This window comes from Parambassis ranga, chromosome 6 (genome assembly GCF_900634625.1).
Source record: "Parambassis ranga chromosome 6, fParRan2.1, whole genome shotgun sequence".
Taxonomy (NCBI): domain Eukaryota; kingdom Metazoa; phylum Chordata; class Actinopteri; family Ambassidae; genus Parambassis; species Parambassis ranga.
In genome coordinates, this window is record NC_041027.1 from 9,911,100 (window position 1) to 9,923,603 (window position 12,504).

A 12,504-nucleotide genomic window follows, 5' to 3' on the forward strand; every position below is an offset into this window, starting at 1 on the left:
GCGCAGGACTTAACACCTCGTCTGTGCAGCTGCTGTCTCGTGTCTGAAGCTGTACGTGACTGAATTTTTTTGTTTTTTTTTTTTACTTTTTTGTGAGCTGCTACAACTGTTTTGGACGGAATTCTTTAAAAAAAAGAAAAAAAACGCATCTTAAAGGGACGTTTCACAGCCTCAACATTCAGTAAGTCAGAAAAATAAACTTAATTTAGCCATTTGAAAATGCATGCATCTAACTAAGCCAGCTCCGACAAACATACGACTTATTATTTAATGTATTTTATGTAAAAACGGAAGTGGATATTTAACTTATTTTATGCTAAGTAAAATAAGAATATAGGCAGTCTACCTTATGTGACTGAAGTACATCCTGATTTAATGTAAAGTAAAACGTTTAAATATATGTATTTTCCAAACATTTTTATTAATGTTTAACGTAAAACATAGTATGTATAATATGTATAGTATGTATAATGCTGTAATGTATACAGTGAGAAAGCATGTGGGCTGCCACATGAGCCACGTTTTAAACTCGGGAAAGAAAATAGCAGAATAATCCATTTACTGATAAATAATTAATAACTCTAAAGCTTCAGAAATGTTAAAAACCTGGAGGAATCTCAGACCAGGTCTGGGGTGTTTCTGTGACGTTATGTGTGATCTCTAGAGGATCTCTGTTGAGCGCTCAAATCTCTGCAGCAGCTGCAGATCAGATCACCACGTGTTTTGTAAAACTAGAGAGGTTTCACACTCTGATTGCGACATGCTGATGTGAAGGTTGTGTGTAAAAAGTTCTGGGTTTCAGTTGTGCTGTTCTCTTTCCAAGCATCATATGAAAGCACCACCCTGGACAGTTTCTGAATCTGCTGTCATTTTTCAAGCTGCCACAGGCAGTAATTGTCAAGTAACCACCTACCTGGGGAGACACATTAAATCAGTGTTTTGGCAGCCTATTGATGCACAGTGGCAGGTCTGTGCGGAGCCTGGGGTTGGCTCCCTGCAGATGGTGGGGACATGATGCCCCCTGAGTCCACTTAGCTTATAAATGTGGTTCCCTTGCAGGATGCAGGGCATCGGGTTGCAGCACAGCTGCACCTTCTATACCATTTTCTTTCTGCAGATGCCTGGTTAGTGATTAAAGATCATTAAGTGCAATTACTGTATACTATACAGCCAAACAAAGAAACACCAGCACCGCGGACAGCTCCACACTGTGGGGGGGACTGCTCAGGAACACCGTGGAGAACTCCTCCATTCCCCAGCTGTATGACTTAATTGTATTGTTCTTCAGCTTTGTTTGCTTCCATAACAGAGATTATTTGTCACTTCTCTGTGTCTGGGACGCACATCCTCACTAATATCTCAAATGTTTGCTTTCCAAATGTGTTTTTGTGGGATTTTTCCCTCAAAGCAAGGGGAAACCAAGCACTGTCAATCATTATCTGCCCATATCAATCATATATCATTTAAAATTACACATATTTTTTTCATTTTAATTTATATTACCCTTTAAAAAATCTAAGCATATGGTTAATTTTCTGGCTTGCTAACATACCTTCAAATTTTTGCTGACATTTCCTATTGGATAATTGTGTAGGCCTAAATGTTTGACATGTTTGACTAAATATATACTTATTGTGTGATAACATGGCAGAGCTGAATGAGACCACATTTTGCAGTTTAACTGGCAGGTTGTTTCTATTAATGTGGAAGCAGTTTCTGTCAGCACACATATTTATTTCTTATAGGTTGATTTCCTGTTTTTAAGTGCAATGATTAATAGTGTGCCAACTGTTGAGAATTGTCCATTAGGGCACAGACACTGGATATAGATCTACCATGTCTGAGCCCAGCAGTTCACATCCGCTCATGAAAATGGGTTCGGTGAAAGCTTTTGTGGCTCAGTGTGAAAGAAAGAAAATGGCAGAAAATGTTTTTTTTTCTTTTGAACATGAATGACTGCAGGACAAAAGGGAACAATTTCTCTTGAAAAATCTGATGGATAGACTGGACTAGGCAATGGCTCACATCCGTTTTGAAATCCCTGCTGTCAATTATGAGCATTATAGATCAACTGATGTAAAAATATATTTGAACTATGTATTACAGTAGCACTTACTGGACTCTGCACTTATGGCAGGATTTTTTTCTTCTGCTGTTTTTTCACCTTCCAGTCTTCAAGCCCTAAAGTCTGCAGTGATGGATAAAACACGCAGCACACTAGCTGTGATCTGCCTGCTGTTTGTGACAAAGGTTAGTTTGAGGAAAGGAAAGTCTTTCCGGTCTTAAAGTATGTTTTATGAATGAATTGTATGAATTATATGAATTTTCACAGTTTGAAATGGTCAGCGGGAAAGTGTTAGAGGAGACTTATCGAAAGTGGGTCCAGTATAGAGAAGACTGTTTCAAAATCATTGAAAATGAACCACTGCCACAAGGTATGGAGAGATTCCATATATTAAAAATGATCATCCATTGATTTTAACTGAAAATCTTTGGTTTCACCACTCTAGCAGGCTTGTACTGTAACAGGACATTTGACAGATATGCCTGCTGGCCTGACACCCCTGCTGGCCTCATGGTCAACATCTCATGCCCGCTCTATCTGCCCTGGTATGACAAAGGTAACAAACAAACTGAAATATATATCGTATATCTGGCAACATCTGTATTAAAAAGACAATTATCCATTGACAACAAACCTCTGATGCTAAAAAAGAAGAATAAAAAGAATAATTTGACATGTTTTTACTGTGTGATCAATGTGTGTAAGGATAGTCTCCAATATCTTTGCTGTTGGACCGGGTGCAGCTATCCAGGCTATTTAAAGTAGCTGCCCTCTCCCCTGCAGATGCTTCTATGTGACTCTAACTAGGGTACAGACAGATAATGACCAAAAGGACTGACTGTTTCTCACCCAGTGTCCCATGGGGTTGTGCGAAGGAAATGTGGGTCTGACGGCCAGTGGGAGAGGGAGAAGAGTGGGCAGGTGTGGAGGGACATGACCCAGTGTCAGGAGGAAAACGAGGTCGCATCAAAGGAGGTATGACAACATGTATGACTCCTTGTTTCAGCTGGGAGATGATCCAACATTTGTATTGCTGTGTGAAGGATTGTTTGTTTGACAGTTGAGGTAATTCAAAGTAACTCATGTCATGGAGAAATAACAAATTAAATGTGATTTGAATAATATAATTTTGTCGTTACAGCTGTGGTTCAAACAGTTGTTGGTGAGATTCAGGATGTTGTACACGGTCGGATATTCCTTGTCCCTTTTCACACTGGTAACAGCTCTTATCATTCTCCTGAGCTTAAGGTAAGCTACCTGAAAGATGTACAGTATTTTGTATGTGTGTAAACAGAGCATCAGAAAACAGGCAGTCACATAATTACACTTCAAAAACAATACAGATGGTGATTCTATTCACACACACACATTAAAAACTTGTTTTTTTCTAATGTCCCCCTGACAGGAAACTGCATTGCACCAGAAACTACATTCATGCTAACCTCTTCCTGTCCTTCATCTTGCGAGCTGTAGCCATCATTGTTAAGGACACAATGCTGGAACGACACTGGGGAAGAGAGATCATGAAACAGTCAGATGTGAGTGAGATGCTCAGTCATGAGGTAGGTCCTGCTCTTTCAGATAGCTGGTTGAGGGATGTTTAAACTGTCTTTTGAAATGGTTGTTTATTTTTATGTGTCTTGTAGGCAGCTATTGGCTGCAGGGTAGCGCAGGTGATGATGCAATACTGTGTCCTGGCCAATCACTACTGGTTCTTCGGAGAGGCAGTCTATTTGTACTCTGTGCTCATTGCCTCAGTGTTCATTGACAACAACAAATACCTACCATACATCTGTCTTGGATGGGGTATGTTCTATCACTTTATATTCAAATGATGATGCATTCATCATTTGCAGGAAAGAGATCATGAAGCAACTGTTAGAGCCATTTCTTTATGTTCTTTATTTACGTTTTCCATATCGATAAAATGAAGTCTAGTAATTGGCAAAGTGACGTCAAATTAGGATCAGCTGTTTTATCACCAGGTGAGGAGGGTGGAACAGATCCTTTGTTTGCTCGGGGAAAGACATTGTGGAGGATGGGGCATCGACACGGTTTTTGACCTCACGTAAATTTTATTTAATTTTGTGGAATCAAATTGAAGCCAAATAAAACAATGGATTGAGCCGAGCTTCAGTTTGTCATTTCTGGAACGTGTGTGAGTCAAGGAAGCGGAGCCCTGTTTTAAAGGCAAAAGTTAAAGAACATGAACGCCATAACATCGTCAAAAACCTTCGATCCGCTGAGATGATCGCTGGAATTGGTACTGGTAATGGATGAACTGTGGAGCGACAACGCATGGATGAATCTACGCCTGGATTTTATGAATGAAAGTTTGGAAACGGCCGCGCGCTTTGAACGTAGGAACGCAACCAGCAGACGGGAGGAGCCAGCCGCAGAGGGCAGTGAGTAAACAAAAGAGAAGATAATTAAGGCATGATGAGTTATGAACTGTAATCGTGAAGATACAGAATGACGGCTGAACACGAGAGAGTTGAAATGGACAATGAGCTAAAGACACTGAGCGCATCCCGCAGAGGGAAGTTGGGCGCATGCACGCGCAAAATGAATGAAGCCAGAGCGCTGATTGCTGAAGGTGGAGACACTGGGAGGATTTTGAGTTGTGTGGAACAATTTAAAATGTCACTCAATGAATTTAAAGAAGCGCATGCTGCTGTCCAGGCACTTCTGCCTGCTGACATAAAAGATAATGAAAAAATAGACTGGTATCAGCCCAAAATGGAAATATTTGAGAAATTTCTGCAGGAAGTGGATACATGGAAAGCTGATACATTAGATCCTCAGATGCTTGTGGCACCTCAAGATAGTATATCCAATGTGTCTGAAAACTCTAAACAGTCCAAATGTTCAAAACAGTCAGCATCTTCATCAATATCTTCAGCTCGTTTAAAGATAGCTGCAGAGAAAGCTGCATTACAAGCCCGAATGTCTGCTTTAAAACAGAGACAAGCAGTGGAAATGGAAAAAAATATGCTACAAGCCAAATTGGAAAGAATGGAATTAGAAACAGACATAGCTGCATCTGATGCCAAATTAAAAGTTTTGGATAGTTTTTGTGGAAGTTCTGGAATTCAACCGACAGGACAGGATGGCATGAATAAATATATGGATTCCTACATGAAACCAGTAGGTGCTTCAGAGGAAGCTGAATCCCCTGTACAATACCAAGAATTAGGAGCTATACCTAAAACACCTCTTCAGAGGTTACTGATTCAGCCAACCAAACCAAGTGGCTCTGATTCAGCTCCAGCACAGGAACTGAGAGGACCGGATCCTTCAAGGAGTGTCAGTTCTGAAGACACTGACTCGACTACTCATTCCAAAGAGCTATTGACGGTGATCCAGAAACAAAATGATATTGCTGATTTATTGATGTTACAGCATAAACATTCCTCTCTCCCCTCCAGACAAGTTCCAGTATTTGATGGTGATCCCTTAAGCTTTCAGACTTTTATGCGGGCATTTAAACACGGCATTGAAAATAAAACCAGTAACAATGAAGACAGACTTTATTATCTTGAGCAATATACTAGTGGCTATCCTAGAGAATTAGTGAGGAGCTGTTTCCATATGAAAACAAATGAAGGATATGCTGAAGCACAGAAACTATTGAAAATGCATTTTGGAGATGGAGCAAAAATTGCAAATGCCTACATAGAGAAAGCTCTTGGCTGGAACACTATTAAATCTGATGATGGACATGCACTACATGCCTATGCACTTTACCTCAGAGGATGTTGTAATGTTATGAAAGAATTGAAAAGTATGGAAGAACTGAACCTCGCATCAAATCTAAAGCTTATTATATCAAAGCTGCCATACAAATTAAAGGAAAGGTGGAGGACTACAGCCTACGAACTCTTGGAGAAAAATCAACAAAGGGCTACATTCTCTGACCTTGTCACCTTCATTGAAAGGCAAGCCCATATTCTACAAGACCCCATTTTTGGCGACATTCAAGATTCTGGGCCTAAAAGAACCACTGCAAAGGGTAACCAGCAGCAACAAACAACAGAGTTCAAACAACAAGCTAAATTCAAAGGTAAAAGTAGCAGCTTTGCCATAGCAATCGGAATGAAGAATGGTAACGTTTTAAGTCAAGAAATGAACCAGCACCCCAACAAACAGTTAACCAAAGCACATAATAACAACTGTTGCATTTGCAATACAGGCAGTCACCAGATGGATGAATGTGAAATGTTGAAGACTCAGCCACATGATGCTAAGGTGGAATTGCTGAGGAAAAATGGGATCTGCTTTGGCTGTCTAAACAGAGGTCACATGAGCAAAACCTGTAAAAGGAGGATGACATGCCAGCATTGCCAAGGAAAACACCCCAGCATACTACACATCGAAAAACCTGCTGAAGATAAGCAAACTGTCAGCAGAAGCTGTGTAGCCATGGGAAAGGAAGAAGATATTGGGGCTGGTAAAGATTGTAAATTATCAATAGTTCCTGTACAGGTGAAAATGGCTAAAGGCAACAAAACAATCCTAACCTATGCTTTTCTTGACCCAGGTAGCACAGCAACGTTTTGTACGGAGAATCTTATGAGGCAACTAAATTCCACAGGCAGAAAGACCAAAGTTATCCTGCAAACAATGGGTCAAAATAAACCAGTCAATAGTTTTGAAATAACTGGGCTACAGGTTGGCAATTTGGATGGAAACAAGTTTATTGATTTACCTAAAACGTACACTCAAATAAGGATACCAGTGACAAAGGAAAACATTCTTTCACAAAAGGATCTCAGCAGGTGGCCTTATCTGAAGGAGATACAGCTACAAGAAATTGATGCAGACGTGGAACTCCTAATTGGAGTAGATGTTCCCAAGGCAATGGAGCCCTGGCAAATTATAAATAGTCAAGGCAATGGTCCCTATGCTGTGAGAACTCTTTTAGGATGGGTGGTAAATGGACCACTCACTGCATCTTCAGCTGTGGATAAATATGGTAGGCCGGTGGCATCAGTAAATCGCATTGGACTGGAAAAACTAGAGAGCCTTCTTGTAACTCAGTATCACCATGACTTCCCAGAGAAGGAGTATGAGGAAAAACCCCAAATGTCAGCCGAAGACCGCAAATTCATGCAGCTAGTATCAAGTGCAGCCACGCTCAAAAATGATCACTATTACTTACCACTGCCACTTCGTAATAGAGATGTTACTATGCCAAACAACTACCAAGTGGCTGAGCAACGAGCACATTACCTTGCTAAGAAATTCAAGAAAGATGCTGCTTATGCAGAGGAATACAAGACCTTCATGAATGACGTAATTGCTAAGGGCTATGCTGAGAAGGTGCCATTGAAGGATCTCCACCAAAATAATGGCAAGGTGTGGTACATACCCCACCATGGGGTTTACCACAAACGCAAAAAAACAATCAGAGTGGTGTTTGATTGCACAGCTTCATATAAAGGAACATCACTCAACAATCAGCTCCTTCAAGGGCCTGACCTTTCCAACTCACTGCTGGGTGTACTGCTAAGATTCCGCCAGGAATACATTGCTATTATGGCAGACATTGAAGGTATGTTCCACCAAGTTCGTGTAAATGAAGAGGACTCAAACCTTCTCCGATTTCTGTGGTGGCCTGAAGGGGACACAAGCCAAAGGTTAGAGCAATACAGAATGACAGTTCATCTGTTCGGAGCCATCTCCTCTCCAAGCTGTGCTAACCTTGCTCTGCAAAAGACAGCAAATGACAATAAGGACAAATTTGATGCACTGACAGTCAGCACTATCATCTCAAACTTTTATGTTGATGACTGTCTTAAATCAATCTCAACCGAAGAACAAGCTATCAATCTTGTTAAAAATCTCAGTGCATTGTGTGCCAAAGGAGGCTTCAAGCTAACGAAATGGGTTAGCAATAACCGTGCTGTTTTGGCTGCCATTCCAGATGAACACAAGGCCAAGCAGATCAAAGAACTTGACCTCGACAGAGAAAAACTGCCTGTAGAAAGAGCTCTTGGGATGCACTGGAACATTGAAAATGATTCATTTGGATTCCAGATTGCAATCAAGACTAGATCTCTCACCAGACGAGCTGTACTTTCAACTGTTAGCTCAGTATATGATCCACTAGGGTTTGTTGCTCCCTTTATATTGAAAGCTAAACAGATCCTCCAAGCTCTCTGTCAGGCTAAATGTGGATGGGATAAAATAATTCCCAGTGAATTTTCCAAACCATATGAAAGATGGCTGTCTGAACTCAATCTGTTAAAAAACCTGCAAATCAAAAGATGTTGGAAACCAGTGGATTTTGGCCAAGTAGAAGAAGCCCAGTTGCATCACTTCTGTGATGCCAGTGAGCAAGGTTATGGCACTGCCAGCTATCTTAGATTGGTAAATGGTTGCGGAACAGTTCATGCTGCTCTGGTGATGGGAAAGTCCAGGGTTACACCCCTTAAAAGGATGACTATTCCCCGTCTTGAACTGACAGCAGCTACCTTGGCAGTGCGAATTGATAGGATGTTACAATCAGAATTACAGGTGCAACTTCAACCATCCATTTTTTGGACTGACAGCCAGTCTGTACTTAAATACATTGCTAATCAAACCAGAAGATTCCACACCTTTGTAGCTAACAGACTCGCTGTAATCCATGATCTATCAAATGTGACCCAGTGGAGGTATGTTAACTCGAAACAAAACCCAGCAGATGATGCTTCTCGTGGATTAAACATTGAGGCCTTCCTAAAGTCAAAAAGATGGCTCCACGGACCAGAATTTCTAAAAGAGGAAGTATCTCAGTGGCCACAGAACCCAGACCAAACATCACAAAGTCTTCTGTCTCCGGATGATCCTGAAGTGAGAAAGGATGTAACTGTAAACATGATTAATATTGAAGAAAAGGATCCAACTAGCAAACTGATTGAGCATTACTCGGATTGGAACAGCCTCAAACGGACTGTAGCATGGATGCTGAAGCTAAAACAGCTTCTCTTGGAAATTGCTGGAAGACAAAAGATGACACCCTTTGATGCACGGCAGTGCAATGGAAAGGCACTAAAGGAACGGGTTGCAAAGCTAAATGTGACACTCAGTAAAAATCTGACTTTGGATGACATAGAAAAGGCTGAAAAAGCCATAGTGGCACATGAGCAGCAGCGATACTTCCCACTGGATATCGCCCTCCTGGAAAGGGGTAAACCCTGCCGAAAGGACAGCCCCATTATGAAGATGGATCCAATCCTAGATCACGGGATATTGAGAGTTGGGGGAAGGATTAACAAATCAGCTATGCCATCAAGCATTAAGAATCCTATGATATTGTCGAAAAAATCCCACATATCAAATATCATTCTAAGACACATACATAAGGAAGTAGGTCATTCTGGAAGAAACTACATGCTTTCCAAATTAGGACAAAAATTTTGGATGCCTTCTGCTAATTCCACAGCACGTAAGGTAATCAGAAACTGCATTTTTCGCAGAAGAATGCAATCTAAGGTGGGAGAGCAAAAAATGGCTGATCTCCCCCAGGATCGTGTGACTCCAGATTTGCCACCTTTCACTTCAGTTGGCATGGACTATTTCGGCCCTTTTGAAATAAAACGAGGCAGAACAACTGTGAAACGGTGGGGAGTAATCTTTACTTGTCTGACTAGTCGGGCAGTCCATCTTGAAGTGGCGAGTAGTTTGGACACCAATTCCTGCATTAATGCTGTACGTCGTTTCATGTGCCGCAGAGGCTCTGTAAAGATGATTAGATCTGACCAAGGTACAAACTTCATCAGTGCACAAAAGGAGCTTAAACAATCTCTAAAAGAACTGAATCATGACATAATACAAAAAAAATTGCTTCAAGAAGGAATTGAATGGACATTTAATCCTGCGGCAGGTGCTCACCATGGAGGAGTATGGGAAAGACTTATTAAGTCACTCAAAAAGATTTTGTGCTCTGTGGTAAAAGAACAGGTTCTGGATGATGAAGCCCTGCAAACTGCATTATGCGAAGTAGAAGCAATATTAAATGACAGACCAATCACCACAGTAACCAATGATTTAAATGACTTGGAACCTCTGACACCAAACCATCTACTTTTACTAAAAACTAATCCTGTCATGCCACCGGGACTGTTCAAGAGGGAGGACATATACTCTAGAAGAAGATGGAGACAAGTACAGTATATAGCAGACCTATTTTGGAGAAGGTGGGTTAGAGAATACCTCCCAATCATGCAACAGCGAAACAAGTGGAATAATACCAAAAGAAACTTCCTACCTGGAGACCTTGTCATCATTGTGGATGAGATGGCTCCCAGGAATTCCTGGGTGCTCGGACGAATTCTTAAGACCCAACCTGGACGTAAAGGACTAGTCCGCAGTGTCTTAGTGAAAACAAAAACAAGCGTGCTGCAAAGACCTATCAACAAAGTATGCCTGCTTCTGGAGGCCGAAGAATAGAGATATGACAAAAATGGACTTTGATTTATGGACTTATATTTTGGTATCATGAAAATGAAATATTGTTTTAGGTATTAGCATTGGCTCTATTTATTTTTTGATATTGTAATTGCCATAGACTAAGCAATTAGGGGCTGGAGTGTTAGAGCCATTTCTTTATGTTCTTTATTTACGTTTTCCATATCGATAAAATGAAGTCTAGTAATTGGCAAAGTGACGTCAAATTAGGATCAGCTGTTTTATCACCAGGTGAGGAGGGTGGAACAGATCCTTTGTTTGCTCGGGGAAAGACATTGTGGAGGATGGGGCATCGACACGGTTTTTGACCTCACGTAAATTTTATTTAATTTTGTGGAATCAAATTGAAGCCAAATAAAACAATGGATTGAGCCGAGCTTCAGTTTGTCATTTCTGGAACGTGTGTGAGTCAAGGAAGCGGAGCCCTGTTTTAAAGGCAAAAGTTAAAGAACATGAACGCCATAACAGCAACAGAAACATTTAAACAACAGCTACTGAACCTTGATGATTTTTTCCTATAGGAACACCACTTCTCTTTGTGGTACCCTGGGTTGTGGTGAAGATATTGAAAGAAAACAAAGAGTAAGTGAGTGTGTGTGTGTGTGTAGTTTTACCCACGTTGCAGGTCTTGAGGTCTTATATATTACATCTGCCTTGTCTTGTCAGGTGTTGGGCTGCAAATGAGAACATGAACTACTGGTGGATCATTCGTTTCCCGGTTGTTTTTGCTTCACTAGTAAGAAAGTCCCAGGCAAATCCCTTTATTGTACTCACTGTTGATTTATGTACAAAACATATGTCATAACATATGTCACAAAACATATGACATTTTGGACTCCTTTGTATGAAATATATACATCATTATTTTTTTTTCATTAAACAGATCAATTTTCTGATTTTCATGAAGATCCTGAAGGTAATATTTTCCAAATTACGAGCCAACAACCAGAGTCGGCACCCTGATTACAAACTTCGGCAAGTTGTCTGAGCATCTTTTCAGTGAGGATATGAGATGCCTTCAGAGCTCTGTCTCTGCAGCCAGTGCTTTCACAGCAGAGTCATGATGGATTTTGGCAGGAGGATAAATAAAAGCATGAACAGATACATAAATGTTGATAAAAAGCAGCTTGTATGATGTTGCGATAAATGACTATGCTGTTTGATTTGTCCTTTTAGGCTTGCCAAGGCTACTCTTACCCTCATTCCTCTTTTTGGGATTCATGAGGTGATTTTCATCTTTGCTACAGATGAACAGATGACAGGCATCCTGCGCTACATTAAGGTGTTCTTCTCGCTTTTTATCAGTTCATTTCAGGTAGGTTTAATAGGTTTAATTGGACTTTTGTTTAGATACTTTCTGACACAGACACCAAATGCAGCACAGCCTGCTTAACCTATTTCAGTGCAATTGATCTCTCTGCAGGGCTTTCTGGTGGCTGTGATCTATTGCTATGCCAATAAAGAGGTTTGTTGGGTTTCTTATAATGTTTGTATACTTGTTACAATGCCTAATTAGGTGTACACTGATGACTAACCTCCACTCTTGGTGCAGGTGCAGACAGAGCTGAAGAGGAAGTTGCGTAGCTGGAGGACAGAGACAGAGATTGTATGCTGTGGGCAGTGACTAGATGACTCTCGAGGAGACACTTTCTCAATTGCCACAGTGCCAGACCGCAACAGATCCTCTGTCTCACCGACCAGAGCGATACCTGATGCTTTACCTACTCCAAACAGTTCACAGATATTTACACACCAAGTTCTGCCAGCTTCACCACAGCCTGATGCTTCTTTGCTGAATTCTCCTTCTGTGGTAAATAGAAACCAAACTCAACAGTGTGGGCATCAGGATGAGCCCGGACAATCGGCTGTGGCAATGCAGGTGTCCTTCGTCATTCATCTCAAAGATCCTGTGGAACACATACCACATGTTGTAAATACAGACTCAGACTGAAAACTGCTTTGTAATCATCACATGTTTCATGTTG

The 12,504-nt window shown here is 40.9% G+C and overlaps 1 protein-coding gene across 1 annotated transcript; it reads left to right on the top strand.

The window, feature by feature from the left end:
- The first annotated feature begins 2,338 nt into the window (after positions 1 to 2,338).
- On the top strand, positions 2,339 to 12,252 carry LOC114437837 (glucagon receptor-like). Its single transcript, XM_028408770.1, has 12 exons — positions 2,339 to 2,435; positions 2,514 to 2,621; positions 2,919 to 3,040; positions 3,207 to 3,313; positions 3,471 to 3,627; positions 3,712 to 3,871; positions 11,041 to 11,101; positions 11,186 to 11,255; positions 11,403 to 11,494; positions 11,696 to 11,834; positions 11,943 to 11,984; positions 12,072 to 12,252. Exons 1-12 carry the CDS (start codon positions 2,339 to 2,341, stop codon positions 12,141 to 12,143), a joined length of 1,227 nt encoding a protein of 408 aa, XP_028264571.1. The 3' UTR covers positions 12,144 to 12,252.
- The last annotated feature ends 252 nt before the right edge of the window (positions 12,253 to 12,504 follow it).

Excerpts from the sequence above, each read along its gene's own strand:
- LOC114437837 (XM_028408770.1), top strand. The coding sequence starts at position 2,339 with ATGGTCAGCGGGAAAGTGTTAGAGGAGACTTATCGAAAGTGGGTCCAG. Across the intron at positions 3,314-3,470 it reads ATCATTCTCCTGAGCTTAAG|GAAACTGCATTGCACCAGAA; the intron begins GTAAGCTACCTG and ends TCCCCCTGACAG. Across the intron at positions 11,985-12,071 it reads ATTGCTATGCCAATAAAGAG|GTGCAGACAGAGCTGAAGAG; the intron begins GTTTGTTGGGTT and ends CTCTTGGTGCAG.